The sequence below is a fragment of the Chlorocebus sabaeus genome, chromosome 2, assembly GCF_047675955.1.
Source record: "Chlorocebus sabaeus isolate Y175 chromosome 2, mChlSab1.0.hap1, whole genome shotgun sequence".
Lineage (NCBI taxonomy): Eukaryota > Metazoa > Chordata > Mammalia > Primates > Cercopithecidae > Chlorocebus > Chlorocebus sabaeus.
The window spans coordinates 26,808,713-26,836,701 of NC_132905.1; the positions used below are offsets into that span (position 1 = coordinate 26,808,713).

The 27,989-nt window shown below is 47.1% G+C and overlaps 1 protein-coding gene across 3 annotated transcripts; it reads right to left on the minus strand.

Moving 5' to 3' along the window:
- Positions 1 to 350: 350 nt before the first annotated feature.
- On the minus strand, positions 351 to 27,989 carry MANBAL (mannosidase beta like). Of its 3 annotated transcripts, none has more exons than XM_008017946.3 (3): positions 27,895 to 27,989; positions 15,876 to 16,081; positions 351 to 1,296 (listed from the first exon to the last, which is right to left on the minus strand). In XM_008017946.3, exons 2-3 carry the CDS (start codon positions 16,023 to 16,025, stop codon positions 1,189 to 1,191), a joined length of 258 nt encoding a protein of 85 aa, XP_008016137.1. In that variant the 5' UTR covers positions 16,026 to 16,081; positions 27,895 to 27,989; the 3' UTR covers positions 351 to 1,188. The 3 variants fall into 3 exon arrangements, with proteins under 3 accessions (XP_008016137.1, XP_008016141.1, XP_008016151.1); XM_008017950.3 differs by having other exon boundaries at positions 27,569 to 27,913; XM_008017960.3 differs by lacking the exon at positions 27,895 to 27,989 and adding an exon at positions 18,714 to 18,841.

Consider the following 27,989-nt stretch of genomic DNA (forward strand, 5'->3'; position numbering starts at 1 on the left):
AGCCGCTTTGACGACAAGCAGCATCTTCCTCAGAAGGAACGTGGGGAGTGAGCAGGGCCTGGACCCAGTGGAAACTCTCACACACCCATGGCCATTCACAAGTGTTTCCAGTGACTAAAGGCACTAAAGTGACTAAACTCCAGTGACTAAAGACGAAGCACTTAGCTGGACCCTTCCTGAAAACATCTTCCAGAATGGCTCAGCCTGCAGAGCTGCTCTTGCCAAAGCCACCCCATTATGGCCAGCTTCGCCCCCACTGTCCCACTTCTCTCGGGGGCAAGCCTTTCCCTCATCCCCAGGGCAGGGCCCTAGGCTTCCGCTCTCCCTCAGCAAAAGACAACACAGGCAGGTTCTGAAGCTTGCATGTCAGTTTATTCACACTTCCCCCAGGAACTCGCTCACTGGTCAGGGAATGAAAGAACTGAAGGGATGGGGGATGTACAAGTAGAAGTAAAAGGCACACCTTGAATGTGCTATGATGGGTTGAAAAGAGGTTGGTCTGAAATTGATGAGCCTCCCATTTCAGAGGCTCAGGAAGTTTGTGCCCAGGAAATATGCACACCTTCAGCCAAATACCCTGCACCTGATGGAGCAGAAGCAGGCACTGCCTACCCTGTCCTGGCCGTCTGCTGGCTCTCACGCCAGGCATTTTCTGGGCCTGGCTGTCGCAGCTAGTGGGATCACTAACATTGCATGGCCATGGCATCTTGGCCTAAACAAACAGGTGAGGCCTGGCTCTGTCTACACAGCAGCAACAAAAGTGACTGATTAGCAGGAGATTTGCAGTACACAAATAATGGGAGAGGGTGTGCTTGTCAGCATTAGATAATGACTCCAAAATGTAGTGTAAACCCACAAGGAGGGGGCGACTCAAGGATGGACACATGACTAATTAAGAAAATGTGACTCTGTGAGCTGAACTGGCTTCTGAACAAACCTAATACAGTCTATGCTCACAGTTTCAGTCCCCTTGACTATAAACCGTCACAGAAGCAGAAGGAAGAGGAAGTGATGGATTGCCGAGCTGGAGCCTAGGGACTGTCATGACTGTCTAGATCTCTGTGGTCCGAGGGCGTCACAGCCTCCTCAGACCCTGAGCCTGGGATGGGGGGGAACAGGATGTAGATTCCCAGGAGGGCTGTCCCCAAGACCCTCTCCCTGCCTGCCCAGCTCCTCGGGCCTCCTCTTCTACCGCTTCTTCTTAGTCTCTTTCTTGGGCCTCTTGTTCACAGAAGGAACAGCAGCTTTGGGCTTCCTCGTCACCTCAGCACTTCTGGGCTCAGACGGTTCGGCCTCCTGTGAGGTGATAAAAAGGAGAGTCCTGCTTAGATGGATCAAGCCTGATGCCAGCAAAAGGAGATCACATCTGAAAGCAAAGAAGCATGCCACAGAAACACAAGAGATGGAAATCGTCATTCCTGGGACCTAGCACCCACATGTATATGGGACTGCCCCGGGAGCATCGTGGCTCTCAGTGAAGAATAAAGGAGGCCCCACGGGGAGGGGGCAGCTTGTGGGGTCTCAGACGCCCAGGCAGAACCTGGGATCCTTCCCTTTCCAGCCAACTGACTTTGTGGGAAACTCACTTCGCCTTTCTGTTTCTTGGTTTACTCACCTGTGAAATGGAAATAGCCACGCCCGCCTTACAGGACTGACGTGAGGAGGCAGAACTACGTGGAAAGCACCCAGGAAGTGCCAGCTGCATCCAGTGGCTGGCCGATCATCCCGTGTCAGGGACTGGACAAAATGTGGGCGAGGAGCTGGCTGTGGGGCAGACTCGCTGTGGCTTGCCCTCCTCTGGCTGCCATTTTTGTCCTCCCATTCAACCCACAGAATGCCAGGGCTGGGAGGGGTACAGAGGGCCCGCCAGCAGGTGCGTAGTCCCACACTGTGTTCTGCGGAGCCTGGCAGAGGTGCCTCTGTGGGGGAGGGCAGAGGCAGCCTTGGAGCAGAATTCCAGACTCCCCTGGCGACAGGAGCAGCTCTGATTTTCAATCTATTTCATACACTGTGATTTGTCCCTTGTAAGATTTAAATGAAACAAAGTTCTGCTGCTAAGGAATAAAAGGTTCAAACCCACAGATCCAGCCCTGGCCTTTACTGTGCTGATAAGGAAGGCAGACTCCAGGGAAGGGACACAGCTTGGCCCAGGCCACTCAGGCTCATGTCAGAGAAGAATCTGGAACAGGCTCTGTGTGCTCCTGTCTAGTGTCCTCTCCTCCTCTGAGTGATAACTTGCAGTCTGCCGTGGCCAGAAAGGACGGACGTCAGAGAGGCCGGGCTAGCCCAGAGAACGCCAACCACAGCCCACAGGCCTTGTCCAGGCCACAGACTTCATTTGGCCTGCAGTGTTTATTTAAAAACTCAAGCCAATTGGGAGATTTCCCATTAAATCTGGATTCCTAGATTCTCTTGAAACTAACTGTCCGGTGACACTGGCCCTGCATTCCCTCATGGCAGCGATGGGCTGAGGCGGCGCTGCCCCTTTTCAGGTGCCGACCGTGCCCCCACACCCCGCCGCCCCCAGCACTGATTGGGAAATGTTTCTCAGTGCCCGTGTTCTTTATGAGAAATAGGAAAATACGAAGCAGACTAAGATTCCTGGGAGGGGGGATACTTCCAGATGAGGAAAAAACCCCTCTGTGTTTCATTTCCCAATCCGGCTTCCAGCTCACTACACTCCCTGACCTTCCTCGCTTGCCCTATTGGCCCATGGCCCAAGCCTCAGCCCACCCTACAGAAGAGGAGGGCCCATGCAGGGGAGGGCAGTCCCTGCCTCGGATCCGATCCAGAGGCCTGTCAGCTCCCTCCTATCAGCCAACACTGTCTCCCACCTGGGCGAGAGAACCAGATATGAAGAGCTAGTCAGGTCTCAGGCCCCCAAGGAGTGACTGTCCCAAGATAACCGAAGGGCTTCCCCTCCCCAGCCTCTCACTGCAGCGCTGGATTCCCTTGGCCTGCTGAGCCTCCTCCCGCCAAAAGTCAAAATGATCTGAAGGTCCCCTACTCTGTTTATGTAACTTGGCCAAAACAAAACAAAACAAAATTTGCAAGGCCTGCCTGGATCTCTAGGAAGGAGTCTGCCTTCTGAATTCAAGGCTGGGGGCTCCTCCAGTTTCAATGGGGCTCAGTTCAGAGACCACAGGGACAGTGAGACCCAGCTGCCACCCTAGTGCCTCCCTCACTCCACAGGCCCTCTCTCTGGAGCCTCAACCCTTCTGGCACCTCCCAGACCTCTCCTTTGATCCAGCTGTCTGCCAGACGATCGGACCGGCGTCTCTAAGGCACCTCCAACTGAACTGTCCCTGACCCCAGAAGGCCCAGCCCTCCTCCCACTGGTGGAGCAACCAGAGACCCAGTGACCTCACCATCTCTCTGCTCCCCACTGTCCAGTGGGTCACCATGTCCTGCTGACATGCCCCCTCTACCTCTTGATTCTGCTACTCTCTCCAGCATCCAATTCCCCCTCCAGTTCTGCCTACTGCTAAGCGAAGTGCCTGCTGTCTCTGTCCAATCCTCATGCACCCACCAAAGGAACTATTCTAAAGTGCAGTTCTGGCCACTGCACCGTCCACCTGAAAGCTTCCAGTGGCTCTCTGTGGAACGGCATCTAAGGAGACCGCTTCTCCAGCCTCACCTGGGCTCCTCTTTATCCCCCACACTAAGTCAGGCCCCAGAGCTTCCGCTGGTCACCTTCATCAACAGGAATACCTGCTTCCTTGGCCACCTGGCAAACTGCTCCCATTGTTTGGCCCTGTCCATGAATACACTCCTACTCACTGTCTAGCCTTCCTTCCCTGCTCCTCCCTCCAGCTGGGGGCAGCCCCTCCTCCTTCCTCGGGCCCCTAGGCACCCAGGAACCTTATAATGCCACTATTTTTTTAAAGACAGGGTCTCACTCTTTTGCCCAGGCTGGAGTGCAGTGGCTCGATCTTAGTTCATTGCAACCTCCACCTCCCAGGTTCAAGCGATTCTCCTGCCTCAGTCTCCTGAGTAGCTAGAATTACAGGCACCCGCCACCACGCACAGCTAATTTTTTATATTTTAAGTAGAGATGGGGTTTTGTCACGTTGGCCAAGCTGGTCTCGAACTCCTGACCTCAAATGATCCAACCGCCTCAGCCTCCCACAGTGCTGGGATTACAGGTGTGAGCCACTGCGCCCAGCCCATAATGCCACTATTATTTTCCCATAGTTACATGTTTTCATGTTAGCCCCTATTAGCCCATGAGCACTTTGGGATAGCTTCACCTGTTGCTGAACGAATGAATGAGTGAATGAATGAATGAATGAAATGAAAAAACAGCCAAGTCTCCCAGTAACCATGAGAACTTCATTCTTGTTTATTACCATGAAAATACAGCACTTAAAACTAGGCCTCACTTTTCCATGATCACAGAGGATATGAACAGACTTAAAACCCAATATACATACCCTGGCCTAAAGTATGCCTAAGGATAGCTGCCAATAATAACAACAACAGCTGGGCGTGGTGGCACATACCTGTCCTCCCGGCTACTTGAGAGGTTGAGACAGGAGGATCACTAAAGCCCAAGAGTTTGAGGCTATAGTGTGCTATGACTGTGTCTATAAATAGCTACTACACTCCAGCCTGGGCAACAGAGTGAGACTCCCTCTCTAAAAAATAACAAGAGCCACAACAGCTGCTAATTATTTATTGTTTATAATATGCCAGGCCCTGTGTTATGTGTCTGGACATGACGGCCTCACAAAGTGCCATAATGAGGCCCAATTGATAAACAAAGGAACACTCAGGTCATACGACTTGCCTAAGGTCTTAGCTGGTGAGTAGCAGACCCAAGATTTGAACCTAACCTCTTCATGGGTACATAGTCCAGCCTCTCTCAGGTTTCCTGGGGTCCTCAGGGGTAGGAATACGTTGAATCTGAGTTAACTGTGAAACCTACTCTCTGTTTAGCAGCCCCCAGAACCACAAGCTGCCTCTGGAACGATAAGTACAGCTCCTCTGAGAACCTATCTGTCGATGGGTCACTTAAAACCCCTTGTTTGTGACTAAAGTCCCTACAGGAGTCAGAAAAGTGGGTTTGTGCTCCAGATCACTTGATTTTTTACAGCTGAAGGCAGTCTTCTGTGGGTGTGTGTACATATTACAGTTATCGAGTCATTTGAATGCGTGATCTGTCTCCTCCTCACCCCAGACCTCCTCCTCTCTTCCCCACCTCAGCTTTTAGAGCCGTCATGCACCCAGTTACCCAAGCTAGACACCTCCAAGTCATTTATGAGTTCTCAGCATCCAACCTATCCCCAAGGTCTGTCCATTCCACTTTCCAGCAGGCTCTAGACCCAGCCAGTCCCCTCTGGACACACTCCACTGCCCAGCTCAGACCCAGGTCCCCTGCCAGCCCCGCTGGTTGCATCCAACTCCCACAGATTCTCCTGCCCATGCCTCTACCTCCCCATGTTCGTCAGAGTTTACTTTATGTTACTTTCAGAGTCAATTTTCCTAAAACAATGACAACAGGCCAGGCGCGGTGACTCATGCCTGTAATCCCAGCACTTTGGGAGGCCAAGGCGGGTGGATCACCTGAGGTCGGGAGTTCAAGACCAGCCTGACCAACATGGAGAAACGCCATCGCTATTAAAAATACAAAATTAGCCAGGCGTGGTGGTGCATGCCTGTAATCCCAGCTACTCGGGAAGCTGAGGCAGGAGAATAGCTTGAACCCAGGAGGTGGAGGTTGCCGTGAGCCAAGATTGGCCGTTGCACTCCAGCCTGGGCAATAAGAGCAAAACTCAAAAAAAGTTTCATTCAAAACAAAAACAAACAAATAAAAAAAACAATGACAACAACAATCCCAATAGTGTCTGTTTCCTCCTTTAAAAACCTTGCTGGTTCCCCTTTGTGTGAGATAAATTCCAAGACACTCGGCAGGGGCTCCGGGCCTCTCACTCAGTCTTGGCCCCTGTCTCTAGGCAGGCCCCCTTGCACAGCCCACTCTTGTCACCCTGGGCTATTGGCCAGCCAGTGTCTCCCAGTACTCTGCTCCCTTTCCTCCTCTGTATCTCTACCTGCATCCAGTACACGTGGGCACTGTGCCCATGGGGAATGAAGAGGAGAACGCACACTTAGCGGGTGTGTGTGTGGATGCTCCCCGAGCCTCTCCATTGCCCTGGTGAGCCAGGCACCACAAGCCACACTCCATTGGCAAGGCCACTCAGGCTCCCTGAGGCCAGGTGACAGCCCCATGCAAGGTGCAGGGAAGCAAAGGCGGCCGTGACCCACATGACCTGGGCCCTGGAGTCCTGGCGGCCACACAGGGCCTGTAGCTCCAAGTTCTTCACTGACAAGAATGACTCTGAATGAAGGGCTGCCTTTTCATTTCTCCTCAAATGTACACTGCCAGTACCAGCCACACAGACAGCAGACTACAAAGCCAACAGCCCTGCCTTTAAATCTGGGAGCACTGCGCTTCCTCGGAAGCAAGCCTCAAGTTTCCTCAGCAATCGCATGTCACATATAAAAAACTCCCGCGGCCAGGAGGCTCCTGGGTCCACGGAGGCGTCCTCTGTGGACAAAGGCCCCATCAATAATGAAGCAGCTCTGTAGCGCTTACCAGGCCAGAAAATTGCTGCTATTCATCAGATTCGAATAATCGAATCTGTGCCACAATACATCACATCCCTTCCAGCAAGAAAAGTGCATTGAATTTTATGATTTCCACTCTACAGTTCAATGTGGATTTAGTACTGTAAATCAGGACAAAATGTCATTCTACACAGGCCACTCTTTCCTTGAAAATGGCCCAGGGAAAGAAAACCATTCTGCTACACTCAGGCACCCTCGTGCACCTTATCTTGCACGACCCTCTAAAAACAATAGAGTTGGGCAGGAAGGTCCTCTTCTGATGACGGAGGCAGACTAAGAGCAGGTCAGCACTCAGACCAGTCTGCCTAATGCTGAAGGTGCTGCCCATCCCAGCAGGCCATGAGGGCCTGAGACAGGGTGGGAGCTGAGAAGTCCTCGCAGAGATGAAACTAGCACTGGCCTTAAGCAAAGATAGGACTGGCTGAAACAGAGCAGGGGAGGCCATCCATGTGGACTCAACAAGGCAAACAGAGACACGGAGTCCAGGACGCACTTGGCAGGCAGGGAGAATTGTGATTAGAAAGAACAGCCTTTGGGAGCTCATTCCAGACACAATTCAGCACGACTCTGCCGGCCCTCCCCACTGACTGCTCTGCGGCTCCTTGTGTGTCCAGCCGTCTCTCCCAAGAACCGGTCGGTACACATCTCCAGACCACAGGCTGGTGGGAGCATGTTTATACCCTCATCCTGCCCACCACACGGCAATATCCCCAGAACGGGTCATTAAGCAAAAAACAGCCTGCCTCCCAATTCAACTGCAACCTCCTCCCAAGCTTTAAAATCACACTGAGCAGAAACGCAAAGTTGCTTCTGTGAGCCTGTGTCCTGAGGTGTTGAGAATGGGTGGATGCTTGCCTGGTGTTCATTATTTATTTACAGCAGGCCTCACTGGAAACCAGGGGCCTCGTTTAAAATCAAGACCCTTGTGCAAGATTTTCCAGAAGAGTCCTGACCTTCTAGGCCACTGTCCTACTGCACCACAGGAATGAGCCACCTGTGGTGCAGTAGGTGCAGGTGGCTCACCACCCTGATGAGACAAAACATCATCAGGGGTCTAAACACTACAGGGCTTTCTGGTTGGTTGTGAAGTCGCCACGGGCATCACATTGGGAGCCACCACTCTCACCATCACCTGTGGTGAGTCCTCCACTAGATCGCAATGCTGGCCATCAGCTATCTGTCTTCCCAGCACCTCTTTTCCATGGGGGCCCTGCCCTTTCCCTATCCCATGGGGTTCAGGGGGACTCTCAGTCACTGGGGTCACAAGAGTAGGCAGCTACATGTGGCCTGGCCAAAGACAGTACTCATTCCCATTTCCCACCTGTGGGGCAAGGTGTATGTGGCCAAGGAGAGGCCTTCCATGAGACTCAGAAGGTGAGGAGAGGCAGAAAAATGGCTTTTCTCACCTGTCAATCCTGACTGATAAGGGCACTGACTGTGGCTGCTGCAGCCATCTTTCCCAACACAGAGCAAGGGCCCAGGAAGGAAGCCAGCACTCCCAGGAAAGCCAGGAGACAGACAGATGGAGCCCTGGAGACCCCTTGAACCCCTAAATCCAGCTGTGCCTTGAAATTCCCAGTTCTAAGAGCCAATACTGTTTTCATTTGGAGAAGCTGCTGGAGCTGAGTTTCTGAACTTGTAACAGGAAGAGTCCCCACTAATATAAGACGGTGGCAATCAACAAACATAGCAGTATGGAAGTGAAAGGACCTGCCTTCTAGAAGCAGACAGCTGGCTGTGAGCTGACAAGATGTGCCATAAGCACATGAACAGATGAGAACAGTCAGCGCTGAAGCTAGGAGAGTTTCTGATTCACTACCGTGTATGACTGACCATCCGCCACACAAGTTGCTGAACTCAGAGTCAACACCCACATGCTTAGTTAGGGTTGGCTGAATCAACACTCGATGTAGAAATCGATCCGAAAGAGGCTTGGAGGAGGGTTATGGGGAGGAGGGAGACAGGCTCCCTACCTTGAGAAGAAACCTGCCTCCCACTTCCCACTGCACTCCATGTAGAGAGGCTATGGACCATCTCCCCCAGAAAATATGCCTGGGCATATAAACCTCACATTCTTGTACACAATTTGACAGGGATCACAGACCCTCAAACCTATCCCGAGACTTCCCTAGAAAGCCAGGAACTCCCTACTGAGAACTTTCTTCTACTGAAACCCAACTCTGAAGGAGAGCAGCTGGAACACAGTGGTGGCGTCAGATTGGGCCAGCTTTCCTCAATCATCTCCAGGGCACTGGTCTCACATGTGCTCTCCATGGACCACTCGGTGGACTTCAGGCAGGCCACACTGTCCTGGTCCCCTGCCCATTGCTCTGTCACTTGAGAGAGGGAGAGAAATGTAGACCCCAGCTTTCTCTGCCCAGCACTCCCCCTGTGGGAATGGACCTTCCCATCCCCACTCAGAGGTCACGCCACAGAACCCTCCCCTCCCCCACACTGGCCACAGCTATCCCAAGCTGGGTCAGCCACAGTTCCTTCCCTGGGGATTCTGGAACTGAGACCTGCAGGAAGGCATGGTTATGTTTAGTGGCTGTGCTGCATCTCATCACAGGGCCAGCAAGCAGAGAAGCAGGGTCCTCGTTAGAAAAGCAAAAGGCAGGAAAGGAACAGGAAGGGAGGCAGAGGGCATGCCGGTGATGAGCAGTAAGTTCCAGTTCCCGCCACTTCCGGAGGCGCTGCCGCACTCCTGCTCTTGGGTTCTAGGACAGCACCTGCACCTTCTCAGTCTACCTACATTGCAAGGAAACTACTTCAACAGGTTGGGTATGCTCCAAGTTCGCGTCTTTCCTGGATCTTCATTTCCCTTGAAAAACTTAGTAACTCATTCTTGGGTTTCAAGTAATAATGCTGTATTTGTTTGGTTTGGTTTTTTTGGTTTGTTTGTTTTTGAGATGGAGTCTCGCTCTGTCGCCCAGGCTGGAGTGCAGTGGCGCGATCTCAGCTCACTGCAACCTCCACCTCAGCCTCTCTAGCAACTGGGACTACAAGCACGCACCACCACGCCTGGCTAATTTTTGTGTTGTTAGTAGAGATAGGGTTTCACCATATTGGCCACGCTGGTCTTGAACTCCTGACCTCAAGTGATCCACCCACTTCAGCCTCCCAAGTGCTGGGATTCCAGACATCATAATGCTCTGTTAATAAAATAATTATCAGGTCTCTATTTCCCAACTTCTTGCTCACTTTTCCTTTCCCACATGGAACATTTTGCTATTATCTCAAACAACACATCTAAGAACTGAACATATCCTGTCCTCCTAAAATTGGTTTCTGTTTGAGGGAAATCATCTAAAGACATGAGCAGTGGCTGCATATTACAATCACCTGGACACTTTAAAAAAAATACTGATCCAAGCCGGGCACACTGGCTCATGCTTGTAATCCCATCACTTTGGGAGGCCAAGGTGAGAGGATCACCTGAGCCCAGGAGGTCAAGACCAGCCTGGGCAACATAGTGAAACCACGTCTCTACAAAAAATTATTTAAAAATTAGCCAGGTGTGGTGGAGCACACCTGTAGTCCCATCTACCGAGGAGGCAGAGGAAGGGAGGATCACTTGAGTCCAGGAGGTCAAGGCTGCAGTGAGCTAAGATTATGCCACTGCACTTCGGCCTGGGCAACAGAGCAAGACCCTGTCTCTACATAAATAAAAAGAAAATACTGATCCAAGGCTTCAGAGAACAACTGAATCAGAATCTCTGGGTGAGGTCTAGGCCTTTGAAAGTTCCCCAGATGGTTCTAATGTGCAGCCTCGTGGAGAATCATTGGCCAGTCCAAAGACCAGCACTCTCATTCTCTAATCCCAGCTCACAGTAAACAGATAGCATCAATCAATTTCTTTCCTCCAGAGCAAAGCAACAGCCCCCAGAATCCTTTTCACCATGGCCACCATGCAATCGATCAGACTTGGCATGAGAGATGAAACTTACCTGCTAACCTGGACTAGATGGAAATGGTACTAGGACCTATTATCTTCTATTTTAGAATCCAGCCTACAAGAAAATGCTTGGATTAAGTGTGGCCCACACCTCCATCAGGCTCAAACAAATGTTTGTTTTTTTAGGTCTGAGTTTAATGAGGTACCAATAAGAAAACCTTTTCATTTGGCTTACGATTCTAGGGACACGGGTTTTCATTTTACGAACTGATTCTTGCTCCTACTATGAAAAGGAAGGGGGTGGGGTGGGAAGCATTTGTATGTGTTCCCTTTTTTCCTCCATGATTAACCCCAAAAGAGCTTTCAAATAATCTGCTAAGTATTGAAGTACTGAAGTCATAAGCGAGTTGCAAAAAATCGGCTTACTGGAACAACAGGAAAGGCATTCTTTTGCTTTTCAAAGCCTTTCCCATCATCTGGAGCCAAAAATATTATCTTCTGACCCAAAAAGCCACTAATAAACCTTGTTTCTATAGGCTAAGCAAGAGGGAAGATTTTGCCCTGAGCAAAACGGCAAAGGCGGCAAGACTGTTCTCTGGGTCCTCCCACCCTCACTTCTGCTCCCTGCCCTACCTCCTGCCACCCTCCACTTCCATGTATCTCCCAACTGCTTTCAGGCTGCCTAGAGTCTTACAAGCTGCCCGCACTCCCATGGGCTCCCTTTCTCCCTAAAAGTACCCCATCCCCATATTAAAACCCCTTTCTTTCCCCTCCAAACTCCTTCCAAATCTCAACTATTAGGGACAACCTGTAAGCAGCACAGTCTCAGCACTCACCCTCTCTTTGTAATCCTGTTTATGCACAGAATGCTGTGTTCCCTTTCTATCTAGTTAGGAGTTTGGGGAGTGAGAAAGGCTGCCTTATGGAGACACACAGAGAGCTAGCAATAGAACCCCCTGTGTAACCTGGGGCCATTTGCTCCCCTGAGGCACCAGTAAAAAGTTAAGATTAACAGTACTGTATTTTTTTGCTACTGATCCATTGAAAAGCTAAAAAAAAAAAAAAAAAAGTTAAAACAGTAAGCTTCAGTTATGAAGACAATTCACTTGTGTGAGCCTTGTTTCCCTAAATGCAAGATTAATAAAAATGAGAGATGTCATGTACTATATTTAAATTTAAAAAGATGAGGCTGTTGTCCAAAATTAACCTCTAAATGGCAGTGGGTGGGGGGGTATGGTGGCATATTTTTGAACCCTTTGTCAACTCCCTGCCTTAAAAGACTTTAACACACTATCCCACTGAAAACCTTAAAGAGAACAATAAAGGGGCTCCTTTTCTGAAGTTTGCTGAACTAACCCATGCTTCTGTGGCTTCCCTCTAAGGGCTTCAAGCACAACAGGAGGTGAGCAGCCTCCCTGCTCTCCAAACAGCCACACAACTCTGCCTATAAAACAAGAAGGCTCATCACCTCCCTCCTTCAGGACTCTCTGCAGGCCTCATCAGCCACCACCAACAACCACGTTTGTTATTTATAATACCGAATAGCACACCACATCTGTGGGGGCAGAGCCCAAGAGCACAGGGGTGATGTTTTTAAAATGTGATACAATTGTGGGTGGAAGAACTCCAATCGTGATCTTTCTCAAGATACCAGAATAACAGATGGACAAGACAACCTAGAGGCCACAAACTTGTCCCTGTTCACCAAGGTTTTCCCACCCTTGCTGGCTGCTCCTCCCCTGCCTGTCCCCTTTACGCTGGAGCCCCGCCAGGCTCTGGCCTAGGCCCTCTTCTCATCTCCCTCCATATTCTCTCCTTAGGAGACCCTGTCCCTTCTCGTGGCTTTAGATGACATCTTATCAACACTCACATGCTGGTCAACACTCAGTCTATGCACTCCTCCTGCTAGAGACCTGTAAATCCACCAACTTTCTTGACAGAACCACCTGGATATGTTAAAGCATCTGTTTAAAACTGAACTTGGTATGTTCCCTCCCTGCACCCACCCTAAGCCTGTTCCTTCACCATAGTTCCCCACTGCATCAATAGGTTCCACACTGTATCAGTAATTCCCTATCATCCTCCCAGCTACAGAAGCAGGATCTCCAGGAACAGTGATCTCTAAGATATATGGATCTCCAGAACATATTGGGTACATTAAGTGAGAAAAGAAAGTTGCAAAACTGTGTTTAATAGCATGCTATCTTTTATTTAACGAATGGGGGAATAGAAATATATATGTACACACCACACACATATATATGCATTTGTTACTGTTTTCAAAAACAAAAAAAAGATAAACTAATAACAACTGTTAACTGTGTGGGAAGGAAGAGAACAGGGTGGAGGAGAATGAGATTAAAGCAAACTTCTGTGAATATACCTTGTTATATAGTTTTGACTTTGAGAAATATTGTATATAAATGTTTTATATACTTAAAACAAATTAAATAAAAATGTTAAAAATACCTAAAAATTAAAAACAGATTGAAGCAAATTAGAAAAATACCTAAAAATTAAAAACAGATTGAAGCAAATTAACCGAACTATATCTCATGATGGGAGACCTACACAGAGAAAAACAGTTACTAAACACAGCACTTTGACCTTATATCTCCACAGAGACATATTTTAAGGCCAAAGAAGAACCACAAAGAAGTCTTAAATTTCATTCTGAATCTTAGTAGTAAACATACAGTTATTTTAAAAATGTAACTGGTATATTGTAGATGTGCAGAATAAAGTTAATATACATCACTAATCTTAGAGAAGCATGCTTGCAAGGTTGGCCCTTGACTGGCATCTGGGAACTTGGATTCCAGGTGGTTCTCACAATTCCCAGAAATGATAAGAGTGGCTCACCACGCCTAAACTGTGTAAACAATACGGTTCATGCTGAACACCTGCTTGCTTTCTGGAAATATGGAATTTTGGTACATGCTAGGCCAAGGGTGCTTCTGTGACCAGTCCTCAGTAAGAGCTGTGGGCACTGAGTCTCTAACGAGCTTCCCTGCTAGATAACACTTCACACACATTGCCGCAACTCCTTCCTCTGGGTGTCCAATGGGAGAGCACGGAGACGCCTGTGCCTGTTTCCTCCAGTCTCTGCCCCATGTACCTTTTCCCTGTGCTGCCATACCTGATACCATTTCACTGCCACAGCTGAGAGTCCCCCTAGTGCATCAGTGAACCTGGGGTGGTCCTGAGGACCTCGGATACCGTAGGCTCTAGCAGACACATCATTTTGTTAACGTTATTGAGAACAAGATTTCCAGCATAAGATAAAGAAATACGAGACTCTAGTATAAAATCAAATAAATAGAAACACTATCACCTCACATTTGAATTGGAAATACTAGTATGAACTCACAACTTTTTCATTTCTTAAAAAATGTTTATTTTCTATTTCCGTTTATTGAAAGGCCTAGATGCAATAAGAGCTCAGTAGCACCGAGAATTTCTAATGCCCCAACTGTAGCTTCTAAATACTATTTTCTAGCTAAAAAGAACTAGAGCATTTTAGAGAAATGACTGATTCCAAGACTGGGGCAGGAAATGAGCCTGGGGCCAGGCGCAGTGGCTCATGCCTATAATTTCAGCACTTTGGGAGGTCAAGGCAAGTGGATGGCTTGAGCCCATGAGTTTGTGACCAGCCTGGGCAACATGGCAAAACCTTGTCTCTACTAAAAATACAAAAACTAGCCAGCCATGGTGGCACACCTGTAGTTCCAGCTACTTGGGAAGCTGAAGCAGGAGAATTGCTTGAACTTGGGAGGCAGAGGTTGCAGTGAGCTGTGATTGTGCCACTGCACTCCAGCCTGGGCAACAGACAAGAACCTGTCTCACACACACACACACACACAAAGAGCCTGTGACATCTTACTGAACCATGAAGCAAGGAAATATCAAAGACTAATGAAGTATGACAAAGAACAAAGATACCAACTTAAAGGGGCTCCCACTGAACATAAAAAACAAATTAATGGCAGACAAGTGCCCTAAAAAAAAAAAACTAAAACATATCAAATATATAAAAAATATGTTCAAAATGCTATGAAAACCAAAGCTTCACTGGTCAACACTGGAGGTTGCTAGAGCCTGAATTCACAACTTTGAAAATTGATAAATAAAGGGAAAGAACCAAGCATTTTTCCTGCTCTTCATTATGAAGAGCAATTCAGAGTAATCATACAGGTGATAAGGAAAAGGTCTTTGTTAAAGAATTCCAGCTAACAGATGCAGAAGGAAATAATGGATCTAAGCAACAACCATCAATGGATGCTAAAATCACTTAGGTGAAAGACTGATAGGGGATTTTCATCAGCTGGTACCACCTAAACCCACCGATCAATCCTAGAATCTCTAAATGTGCAGCAGCCAGACATCACATGCCTGTTGATGCCACATAGTAGGGAGTACACAGCACCAGCTCTGAGGTATTCACACCCAATAATCTGATTGGAATGGAATCAGGCCTCTACATAGAACGCCTGTTGATAGGAAACACAGGGAACAGAGAAACACGTTAAATGACACCACAGAGAAGTAATAGCCAATTCCTGGGATGTAGGTATCCCACATGACAGATGACCTGCTTTCTCCAACAAATCAATGCCATGAGCAAATGGGAGTGGGCAAGAAAATGAGTAGAAGGAGGGCGTATAGTTATGAAGATATTTACAGAGGAAGAGTCAACAACAACAAAAAAGCCAATTTGACCACATCATTCTCATTCTTAAAACCCTCTGGCCCCTGCCCACACCTCTGGCTGCAGCTCTCATCATGCCCCTCTGTGCTCTGGCCACAGTCACCTTCATTCGGTTCCTTGAACTAGCCCTTTCCTTTATTCTGAGTCCCTTGTATGTGCAATGCCCTCTCCCTGGAATGTTGCCCTCGCCCCTTGCCCACTTTGCCTGGCAAAAGCCTGCTCATTCCTTCAGTCTTAGCTCAAACACTGTCTCCTTGGCAGGGACCACAGTCCAGGGTAAGATCAGGTCTCTCCCCCTTGTTATATACCGTCGATGTACTCTGTATTTCTCACGGGAGCACATGGGGGTATATTTTTGTTATCTGCCTTCCTCCCAAGGACTAGATGCTCCTTAGGTGCAGACACTACATCTTTCAGCAGAGTCTGAAATGTAGTAGGCACTAAATAAAAATCTCCTTAATGGGTACATGAACAAATAAAGTATTAACTATGTGGTTCAACCCACCAGGTGGGAATTCAGGGGCGCGCTAAATCAAAAAGGCCCACTGTAGACCCCGCTGATCTTAGTTGCGGTGGCATCTACTGTTAGTACTCAGAACCCAGGCTGGCACTCAGAAGAGCTCAGGCTCCCAAGGAAACACTCACCGCCTCGTGGGACTTGGGAATGGGTACGATGATGGCCAGCACACAGATGAGCTGGAAGATGGCTCCCAGGAAGAGTCCGTACCGTAGCAAGTTCTCCAGGAAAGTGGGCTCGGGCACCTCCGGAGGTGAGAAGTCTAGGTCAGAGGCCATGGCCCAAGTTGCTGGCTGCCTGATGTCTCTTCTGACTCGCCACTCTTCAGAGCCAACTTGTAAATGCAAAGGGTCAGTGTCATATTTCTGTAACTGACTTTTATTTATTTATTTCTTTATTATTTATTTTTGAGATGGAGCCTCACTCTGTCACCCAGGCTGGAGTGCAATGGCATGATCTCGACTCACTGCAACTTTGGCCTCCTGGGTTCAAGCCATTCTCTTGCCTTGGCCTCCCGAGTAGCTGAGATTACAGGTATGGGTGACCACACCCGGATGATTTTTGTATTTTCAGTAGAGACAGGGTTTTACCATGTTGGCCATGCTGGTCTCAAACTCCTGACCCCAGGTGATCTGCCCGCCTCAGCCTGCCAAAGTGCTAGGATTACAGGTGTGAGCCACCGCACCCAGCCTGTAACTGACTTTTAGCTTGAACAAACACACACACACCCCCAAGAATATATACAGGAATTGTGAAATGTTAACAATTCTTGAATCTAAGCTGGGGACATATGGTTAGTCACTGAACCATTCTTTCAACTTTTCTGTACGTCTGATGTTTTCCAAATATAAAGTTGAGAAAAATAAATAAATGCAAAGGGAAGCACTTCAACAAAAATCTCAAATCAACATACATTTACTAAAGTCTTAACACGTTTCAGGTTTTATTGTTTATTTATTCATCTAGTCATCCATTCAACAAATATTTCTTGAATACCAAGCACTGAACAATGAGCAAAACAGACAAACCCCTGCTTTCTTGGGGCCTACGTGCTCAGGATGGAAGGAGACAATGAACACATTGAGACGTGATATGCCAGGTAGTGATAAGCATTTTGGAAAAAACTTAAGGGCATCACTTTATTTTGTGACAAGAAGGCTGTCTCTGAAGAACAGAGATGGGAATAAGAGTGGAAGAGATAAGAAATGAGAGAGTGAGCCATTTGAGTATCTGAGGGAAACATGTTCCAGGCAGAGAAAAAAGCAAGTGTGGAGGCCCCAGGGTGGGGAAAGGAGGCCAATACAGGGAGAGAAGTGATCAGGAGGGAGGGTGGAAGGAGGTAAGATCAGAGAGGAACGGGGTCGGACCCTGATACCTCCAATTTAATTGACTGAAATGTAAAGCCACTGAAGGGTTTTGAGCAGAAAAGTGACATGATCTGACTTCCATTTTTAAATGGAGGAGGGAAAACAAGGGGAGGGGCAAAGTGGACACAGGGAGAGCCAGGAGGAGGCCCCTGCCAATAAGCCAGACAAGAGCTGCTGATGACGTGAATGACAGGGGCAGTGGTGGCCAGTGGTGCAAGGTCCCGCCTCAGCCCAGCTCTCCAGCCTCTCCTCTCGGCAGGGGCCCCGCTCCTAATATCCTGGTAGAGCTGAAAGAACTGCTGTGGTTCTCCAAGAGCACTGGGCTCTTTCAAAATCCTGGGCCTCTGCCCAAGCTGCATACTCTGCAAAGAATGTCCTTTCCTACTTTGACTGCTTGACAAAGCCCCAACTCTGCCTCTAAGGCTGAGCTCAAGTGTCATCTCTCCAACATGCTTTTCTTGTCATCCTCCTCTTCCACTGGCATGATTGAACTGCTCCCCCTCTACCACAGCACCCATTAGTGGCTTTCTTCTGCCCATCCCAATGATAAAGGGGCAAATTTACTTTGGAATCAGGCCTATCTGAATCTAAAACCCTTTGTGTTTCCAGAGATCTGTGCCACAATGCAATGTTTTGTTAAGTCTGAGCTATCCAATATGGTGGCCATGAGCCACACATGACTATTACGACTTGAAACGCAGCGAGTTTGATTTTAGATGCTAGGCCAGGCGCGGCGGCTCACGCTTGTAATCCCAGCACTTTGGGAGGCCGAGGCAGGTGGATCACTTGAGGTTGGGAGTTCAAGACCAGCCTGACCAACATGGAGAAACCCTGTCTCTACTAAAAATACAAAATTAGCCGGGGTGGTGGCACATGCCTGTAATCCCAGCTACTCGGGAGGCTGAGGCAGGAGAATTGCTTGAACCCGGGAGGCGGAGGTTGCGGTGAGCTGAGATCGCGCCATTGCACTCCAGCTTGGGCAAAAAGAGTGAAACTCTGTCTCAAAAAAAAAAAAAAAAAAGAATTTAGATGCTAATTGGATACCTATTTTGAAAGACTTAGTATGAAAATAAGAATGTAATCTATCTCATTCATAATGTTTTCATATTGATTACATGTTGAAGTGACTGCAGTGGCTCACATCTGTAATCCCTGCACTTTGGGAGGCCACAGTGGGCAGATCACTTGAGCTCAGGAGTTCGAGACCAGCCTGGACAACATAGCAAGACCCCATCTCCACAAAAAAAATAATAAATTAGCCAGGAGTGGTGGCTCACTCCTGCATTTCCCGCTACTCCAGAGGCTGAGGTGGGAGGATCACTTGAGCCCAGGAGCTCAAGGCAGTGAGCTGTGATCATGCCACTGCACTCCAGCCTGGGTGACAGAGCGAGACCCTGCCCCCATCCCACCATGACACCAAAACATACACGTAAAAAACAATTGGCTGGGCACAGTGGGTTATGTCTGTAAGCCCAACACTTTGACAGGCCAAGGCAAATGCATCACTTGAGCCCAGGAGTTCAAAACCAGCCTGGGCAACAGAGTGGGAACCTGTCGCTATAAAAAATTTAAAAATTAGCCAGACATGGTGGTGCACACCTGTAGTCCCAGCTACTCAGAAGGCTGAGGCAGGAAAATTGCTTCAGCTGGGAGGTCGAGGCTGCAGTGAGTCAGTGAGTCGTGATTGCGTCACTACACTCCACCGTAAGTGACAGGGTGAGAGACCCTGTTTAAAATAAAAAAAAATCGAATTGAAAGCAAGGACTCAAGATACTAATGTTCATAGCACCATTATTCACAATAGCCAAAAGATGGAAACAACTAAGAGTCCATAAACAGACAAATGGATAAACAAAACGCAGGATATACATACAATGGAATATTACTCAGCCATAAAGGAAATGTAATTCTGATACATGCTATAACATGAATGAACCTTGAAAACATTATGAGCTTTGAATAAACATATATGAAATAAGCTAGACACAAAAGACCACATATTGTATGAATCCTCTTATATGAGGTACCTGGAACAGGCAAATTCAGAGACAGAAAGTAGAATTGAGGTTACCAAGGGCTGGAGGGAAGGGAAACGGGGAGTTACGGTTTAGTGGGTACAGAGTTTCAGTTTGCAAAGATGAAAAAGTTCTAGAAATAGACAGTGATGACGGTTATACAACACTGCAAATACCACTGAATCTTAAACTTAAGAATGGTTAAAATGGTAAATTTGTTACATATATTTTGTCACAATTTTTTAAAAATCTGTTTCTTTTTACCCATTTATTTATTTATTTATTTAGAGACAGGGTCTCACTCTGTCACCCAGGCTGGAGTACAACGGCACAAACATAGCTCACTGTAGACTCAAACTCTTAGGCTCAAGTAATCCTCCTGCCTGAGCCTCCCAAAGTGTTGGAATTACAGGCATTGTCCCTTTTTGCTTTTTAAATGTGGCTACTGGAAAATGTAAAATTATACATAGCTTGTATATTTCCACGGGGAAGCCCTGGGGTAGAGACAATCCTAAAGACCTGCCTCGCAGGGCGCAGTGGCTCACGCCTGTAATCCCAGCACTTTGGGAGGCTGAGGCGGGCGGATCACATGAGATCAGGAGTTTGAGACCAGCCTGACCAACATGGAGAAACCCCATCTCTACTTAAAATACATGCCGGGCATGGTGGCAGGCGCCTGTAATCCCAGCTACTTGGGAGGCTGAGGCAGGAGAATCGCTTGAACCCGGGAGACGGAGGTTGCAGTGAGCTGAGATCACGCCATAGCACTCCAGCCTGGGCAACAAGAGTGAAACTCCATCTGAAAAAAAAAAAGGCCTGTCTCCACCTTGGCTCTGCTGCTTCACTGCTTTGCACCATGTTTCCAACATGAAGTAACCGAAGAATAATAAAAACGACCTTCGTAAGTAAACAGAGCCGGACTCACACACGATATTGCTTCCCTTTCAACCTGGTCACTTCGGAAGGTCATGTGCCTGGAGCAACAGGATGGCCACTTTTCACATCAGTCTGTCTACCATGGAAATGGCCTTCAAAGCTTGAGGCTCTTTTTTTTTTTTTTTTTTTCCAGAATCCTCAGAGCTGGCAGATCTTCATCCTCCCAGGAAGGATTTGACTTCTGGAAAGAGCCCAACATCATCTGGTTCCAAGTGCAGTGAATCAGGTGGTACTGAGCTCAGGAATACCATTTTTGGTCAAATACAAGGTATGATGCTCAGGCTCCAAGCAGATTACTTGGGGTGGCTCATAAACTGGCCCTGAAGTAAATTCCAAGACGGCTGCAAGAACAGCTTCACTGGAAGAAATGTAACAGCCTCTACCAGCACCACCACGTGAATACCAACGCTTAAGAATGCGTTCTCATTTCTCTGCAGTTGCACCTCATAAAGTGTGCATTTTTTTAAATGCCCTTGGCCCCAAGCTTTTTGCTTAAGGCTGTAACAAGCTTTATGAGGTTATACATACCCAGATTCACCAGTGTTACTACTAACAGCAACATTGTGATAATAAATATTTGGAGTGGTACAATAGAAAGATAGGGCAAGAGTCGGGAAGCAGAGGACAAAAGCCCCGGCTCTATCTGCAAGTAGCTACACTTTGGGCTAATAATCTCTTGACCTCTGGAGACGGGATGTTCTCATGAGCCAAGCAACAATAATACCTATAATACATTTAGGCCTTTAAAAAAAAATGGCAATTAGACAAAATATAACAAGAGCCATAATAGTGATTATATCCTTTGACTGAATAACTTACTTCCTAGAATTTATAGTAAGGAAACAATTCAAAAGAAGAAAAAGCCTTCAGGTAGAAAAAAGTTCATGGCAACACTATTCATGATACCGAAAAACAGGAAGCAAGCCACCGTCCAGCAATCAGCAAGCAGTTAACCCAGTGAGGGTACATCACCGTATAATCCCTCTTCACTAACATGGCAAACACACATATTGTGGATCAGCTCAGTGGAAAGTCTTTGCAAAGTAACATTAATTGAAAAAAAAATAAGCAATTGTATAAACACTATGATTGGAACCATCTATAAGCTGATTTCATGGGCCAAAGATCAAAAGAGGCCACAGAAATATAAATAGTTGCTGTTAAGGTGAAGTCATGAGTTTTAATTTTTTGGACTGTTATGAAACAATAAAGTATCTAAGAAAAATCTATGCCCTACCTACTTCCTTCACAAGACTTTTGTTAGGGTATAATGACACACTGTCCAATAAAACTTTCTGCAGTGATGGAAATGTTCTGTATTTGTGTTCTTCAAATGGTAGCCACCAGCCACATGTGGCTATTGAAAACTTAAATGTGGTTACAGAGAAACTAAATTTTTAATTTTATTTAACTAATTAACAATAAAAAGCCACATGTGGCCAAAGTTTCCCTACTGGACAGCACAGGTATAATACGAGGCTGGTTGTGAAAAGGTTCTGGAAAACAAACTGCTCTACACATACTGTGTGCGCTGTACAGCTCTCATCTAGTTCTCTCTGCACCTCTGCGCTTTACTTCCCAGCTCTCCTGCCAGTATTTCTGAGTTTTCTTTCCTGATGACCAAAGTCAAACAAGTCCTATTTATCCTGCAGATCTCAACTAGGAGACACTTACCCCTTCAACTTGCTGTGACAGGCTTTGTTCCCCGGCCATTGTTCCAGCAGCAACAGCAGTCGGCAAATGAATGGCCAGGTGTTGTGAACAGCACTTTACAGGCAGCAACTCATGCACTTCGCCACCACGCTGGGAGGTGGTATTACTAATGAGGATGAGGAAACCAAGGCTTGGAGAGGTTATGTGACCTACCCAGGGATAACCTGGCTGATAAGTGGCAAAGGCAAGATTCAAAGCGGCCGGCTTCTCCAGAGCCAGGGCTCTTACCCACTATGTCAATTGTTTTCAAACTGTAGGCTGTGGCCCATTAGTGAGCCACGAAAACCATTTAGGGGGCTGCAACCAGCATTTTTTCTTTTATTAGGCAGCACTTTATTTAAGTAGGTAAATAACAATAGAAAATATCAGAGAGTATCACATTAAGGGCCGGTATTATATGCTGAAGCTTTTTAAATACCCATCTACATCTGAGCATGTATGTGCTGGATCAAATTTTAGAATGTTATTTCTTATTCTTTGAGAAATATTACACTGGAATCTATTGTTTTCTACTTGATCCATTGTAATCTCTTGAACAGCAAGGATCTTGAGTATATCTTGAGTTTATGCCAGGTCCTGACTCGTAAATATCTGGTAAATGACTAAGCCTATGCCTCTGTTTCCCACCTTGAAAGCAAGAGCAGATGCCTCAACCAACAGCGTCATCATTTAACAACAAGGAGGAGCTGAGAGGCCACGAGGTTTCCCTAGACTCTACTGGTGAGTCAGGGCAGAGCTGCTATCCTGGCCTCTAGCCTTGTCCTGCTCCAGACTTGCTTACGGGTAGAGGTTTTCATACACCGGGAGACTTTCATACCTCTATCAGAATTTAACAAAAGGTGCCTAATTATTTATTACTGAACGAGGCAAATAATTTTGTGAGGTTACTGGACACTGTAAAGTTCACCCGAGTGCCAGACACTGCTGACAGAAGACATTAATTCATTGGACAAATATTTACTGTGAATCCACTATGTGCCAGGCACTGGTCTAGTCCTTGTCACAGAGTTTCCATTCAACTGGAAGTACTCAAAACACACACATACACATGCAATGTCAGGGGTATTACAATACATACAGGAAGGAGGAAGAGGGTACTATTTAATATGAAGTGGTCGGGGAAGGGCCTCTCTGCGAAGGTGACATTTCAACAGAGGAAAGAAGAAAGCAAAGGAATAAGTCATTTAAACATCTGCCAGAGTATCCCAGGATGGAGGGACAGCAAGAGCCAAGTTCCTGAGGCAGGAATAAGAATCATGATCAAGAACAGTCCAGTAAGCAAGCTGCAGGCCGTTATGAGGACTCTGGCCATGCTCTGAGTGAAAAGGGAGCTACTGGAAGGTTCTTAGCAAAGAAATCACATGGTCTGACTCATTTCAAAATGATGCCTCTGGCTGTTTTGTTGACAATAGACTGTAGGGGACAAGATTGAAAGTAAGGAGACCAGTGAAGAGGCTACTTTAACAGTCAAAAGACACACTTGTACCAGGGTGGTAGCTATGGAGGTGGTAAACTCTCAGCTTATAGATATATTTTGGAGAAAAGCAACAGGAATGCTGAGGTGAAATCTGAAAGAAGTTAAAAATAATCCCTGAAGGAGGGGAAACTATCCTGTATGACACCATAATTAGGAATACAAAATATTAAGCATTTGTCAAAACCCAAAAAACTTGACAGCACAAAGAGTAAACTTTTTAATGTATGCAAATATTTTTACAAACACATAGGAAGGCCGTGGGGCTCACACCCATAATCCCAGAACTGTGAGAGGCCAAGGCAGGAAGACTGCTTGAGCCCAGGAGTTTGAGACCAGCTTGTGCAACATTGTGAGACCCGGTTTTTAAAACACACCAACACACACACACATGAAGTCAGGGTGTTCCAGGATGGAATGCAGAATGTGACATTTTGAATCTAAATGTATTAAACAACTTCACTGAAAGGGTGGCAGGAGAATAGGGTGCTGACCTAAGTAACTTTGAAAATGAGTGGAGCCGTAAGACTGAAGGCAAAAGGAACTGCACATACACACTGTACTCTAGCTGATAAGTTGTTTCCCACAGGGGATACAGGCGGAGCAATTTTAAAACCATGATACATCTATGCTAAGATGAACAATTAAGTAAATGTATGGGGAATGGTGGGAGTCGGGTTCGTCACAGGTGGAGTGCGAGGTTACAGATAAGCAAGAAAAGGAAGCTAGAACAGGGGTCCCCAACCCCCAGGCCACAGACCAGTACCAGTCCATGGCCTGTCAGGAACCAGGCCGCACAGCAGGAGGTGAGCGGCAGGTGAGCAAGCAAAGCGTCATCTGTATTTACAGCCACTCCCCATCACTCACATTACCGTCTGAGCTCCACCTCCTATCAGATCAGCGGCTGCATCAGATTCTCATAGAAACACAAACCCTACTGTGAACTGCACATGTGAGGGATCTAGGCTGAGTGCTCCTTATGAGAATCTATTGCCTGATGATCTGTCACTGTCTCCCATCACCCCCAGATGGGACTGTCTAATTGTAGGAAAACAAGCTCAGGGCTCCCACTGATTCTACATTATGGTGAGTTGTATGGTCATTCCATTATATATTACAACGTGATAATAACAGAAATAAAGTACACAATAAATGTAATGCACTTGAATCATCCCAAAACCATCCCCACCCCCAAGTCTGTGGAAAAATTGTCTTCCACGAAACCGGTCCCTGGTGCCAAAAAGGTTGGGGACTGCTGAGCTAGAATAATCCACGTGGTCATGATAAGAGCTGGACATCAGTTATGTTTAGCTGAACACAGATACAGGTGGTTATATATGGAAATACTTCTACATCTGGGCATCTATACATGTGTCTCTTGCTCTGTCCACTGCGAAGGCCTAGAAGCAAGGACACTGAGAAGCACTGAGTGTACCTACAGCCCAGATCTTGTTTTCTGGGCCATTCTCCAATAAAAGGAACCCGGGCTCCTTGGGAAATGGCTAATTCTAGGACTGGGGCAGAAACACACTAGATGAGTCTGGAATAGAAAGAAGGTGCTCAACAAAACAAAACAAAGCAAAACACATAGAGGGGGTTATGTCAAAGGGATACACGAGCCAAGTGGAAGAGCTCCCAATGGCCAATGGAGGAATAATTTGAGCAACAAAATAAAGTAGCACTGGATTCTGGTCCAAAGTATAAAATAAACATCCATGAGTTCAGGCCAGGTGTGGTGGCTCACGCCTGTAATCCCAGCAGTTCAGGAGGCCAAGGCAGGTGGATCACCTGAGGTCAGGAGTTCAAGACCAGCCTGGCCAACATGGTGAAACTCTACTAAAAATACAAAAATTAGCCAGCCATGGTGGTGGGTGCCTGTAATCCCAGCTACTGAGGAGGCTGAGGCAGGAGAATCGCTTGAACCCGGGAGGTGGAGGTTGCAGTGTGCCAAGATTGCACTACTGCACTCCAGCCTGGGCAACAGGCTGTCTCAAAACAAAACAAAACAAATCCATGAGTTCACACCGATACAAATAAATGGCTCTGTAAGCAAAAAATAAATAGGGGAACAGACAAATGTCCCACAGAGAATAACTCCAATAATTTGCATAACATTCTGCCTTTAAGCATAGGGCATAATTCCATACTCCTTCAATGTGTGCTGTACATAATGACTTTCTCAAAAAGTACAGTGCAGAAAGTGCAGGAGGAAAAGTAACTCTACACTGGAAAAGCTTGACTACTACCTCAAGCCAGGTGGCCCAAGTCAACAGATGTCAACAATGATAACTCATAACGATAGTATGTACCCTTGATATGATATAATGAGAACAGCACTTTACCTCTGTGGTTGGATTAGTCCATTTTCATACCGCTTTGAAGAAATACCCGAGACTGGGTAATTAATAAAGAAAAAGAGGTTTAATGGACCCACAGTTCCACATGGCTGGGGAGGTCTCACAATCATGGCGAAAGGCAAAGGGGAGGCAAAGGCACGTCCTACGTGACGGCAGGCAAGAGAGCATGTGCAGGGAAACTGCCCTTTATAAAACCATCAGATCTCCTGAGACTTACTATCAGGAGAATAGCACGGGAAAAACCCACCTCCATGATTCAATGACCTCCCATCAGGTCCCTCTCAAATGTGGGCATTATGGGAGTTACAAATCAAGATGAGATTTGGGTGAGGACACAGCCAAACCCTATCAAGGGGTGGTCCTCCTCCCCCAAAACCTACTACCCTGATCTTACTCATGTCAAAAACAGGCAAATCCTAATTAAAGGTCCTTCTGCAAAATATCTGACCAGTCAGTACTATCTTCAAAACCCTCAAGTTCATCTAAAACAAGGAAAGTCTGACAAACGATCACAGAGAAGAGGAGCCTAAGGAGATATGATGACTAAATGTAATAGGGTGCCCTGGATAACACTGGAACAGAAAAATGACATTAGGGAAAAACAAAGGAAATATGAATAAAGTATGGATTAGAGTTAATAATAAGGTATCAATATTGGTTCAGTAATTGTGACAACATGTAAGATGTTAATAATAGGGGAAATGTAGGCTATAAGGGCACTCACTTAAGTATCTTTGCAATAACTTTGTAAATCTAAAATTATTCTAAAACAAAAATGTTACTGGGGAAAAAAAGAATGGGTCAACATTTCAAAACAAATAAATAACCACTGAGACAAGTATAGCTCTCAAGACTTAGCAAATACTAAATCTTCTCTTAAGACTGAAAAACTCAGATTTCACAACTGCCACAGGCCTTACCATCTCCCAACGTTGTGTACTGTGCTAGTAGGCCATTCTTGGCTTCTAATGAAGTAAGTTTAAATTCTGTTGTGAAAATTCAACTGAAAACAGACTGGGGAGTAGAAACCAGTGTCAGAAGCTACTGTTTTAGCCCGGGCACAGTGGCTCACGCTGGTAATCCCAAACACTTTGGGAGATCCAGGAGGGAGGATATCTTGCCTCCAGAAGTTCGAGACCAGCCTGGGCAACATAGTGAGACTCCATCTGTATTTGAACTTTTTTTTTTTTTTTTTAATTAAAAAGACAAAAAAGCTGGATGTGGTGGCTCCCACCTGTAATCCCAACACTTTGGGAGGCCGAGGCTGGTGGATCACCTGAGGTCGGGAGTTCGAGACCAGTCTGGCCAACATGGTGAAACCCTTTCTCTACTAAAGAGACAAAAATTAGCCACACGTGGTGGCACACGTCTGTAATCCCAGCTACTCAGGAAGCTGAGGCAGGAGAATCGTTTGAACCCAAGAAGCGGAGGTTGCAGTGAGCCGGGATCCCGCCACTGCCCTTCAGCGTGGGCCACAGAGGGATTCCGTCTCTAAATAAATAAATAAATAAATAGAATGGCTTTTTTAAAAAAGAAAATAAGTTACCGCTTTATGGCAATGGGCTGTATAGCCTGGCCCGGCCCATTATAACAAATTCCTAAGAACTGCGCAAAACTAGATTAGAATGCAAAGCTAAGCCACTTCTCTGGGCAAAGTCACACTGGTAGCCGGTGGGCTCAAACTGGTGTGCAGATGCCCTGCAAAATATAATTATTAATCTAAATGTGTTGTCACCATTTTAAAAGTGTTTCTCATATTCATTTCTCGCTTCTCTTAAAAAGAATTCGTCCAACAAACATGCACTGTGCACCTACTAAGGGCTTTACATTTACCACCTGGCTTTACCCGCAGTACGAGAGCGTATGTCCATTTTAGAGGACGAAACTGAGGGCCAGAGAGGAACCGTGACTCGCCCAGGGTAACACAGCCATATGGATTCCAACCCTGGCCAGACTCACTCTGGAGCTCAGGGTTCTCCTACTGCTCCACCCGTGGGAGGAAAGGCCCGGACCAGGCCATGAGGAGCCCTGGGTTCTGGTCCAGCCTCCGCACGACAGCGCAGGGCTGCACCAGGCGAGGCCCTCCGCCTCCCGGGGGGCTCAAACTCCCCTCCGGAAGTAACTTTTGAACGACCGCCGCTGGAACTTATTCAGGCCCTGAGCGGAGCGACAGCCTGGCCCGCTGAGCGGCGCCGCTGGGGACACGCCGGCCGGAAAAGCCAGACCGCTGCGACAAGCACGGCTCTCTCTCAGTTGCCGCCCCGCCGCGAGGCCGCTGCACTCACCTCCCGCGCCGCCGCGCCGCTCCCCCGGAAGTAGTTCCCCGCGACCCTGAGTCCCGGAAGTGACGCGCACTGAGCAACCAACGGGCTCTGTTCTG

Coding starts and splice junctions, on each gene's coding strand:
- MANBAL (XM_008017946.3), bottom strand. CDS start 16,025: ATGGCCTCTGACCTAGACTTCTCACCTCCGGAGGTGCCCGAGCCCACT. Junction 1,297..15,875: donor TTCCCAAGTCCCACGAGGCG/GTGAGTGTTTCC, acceptor ATCACCTCACAG/GAGGCCGAACCGTCTGAGCC.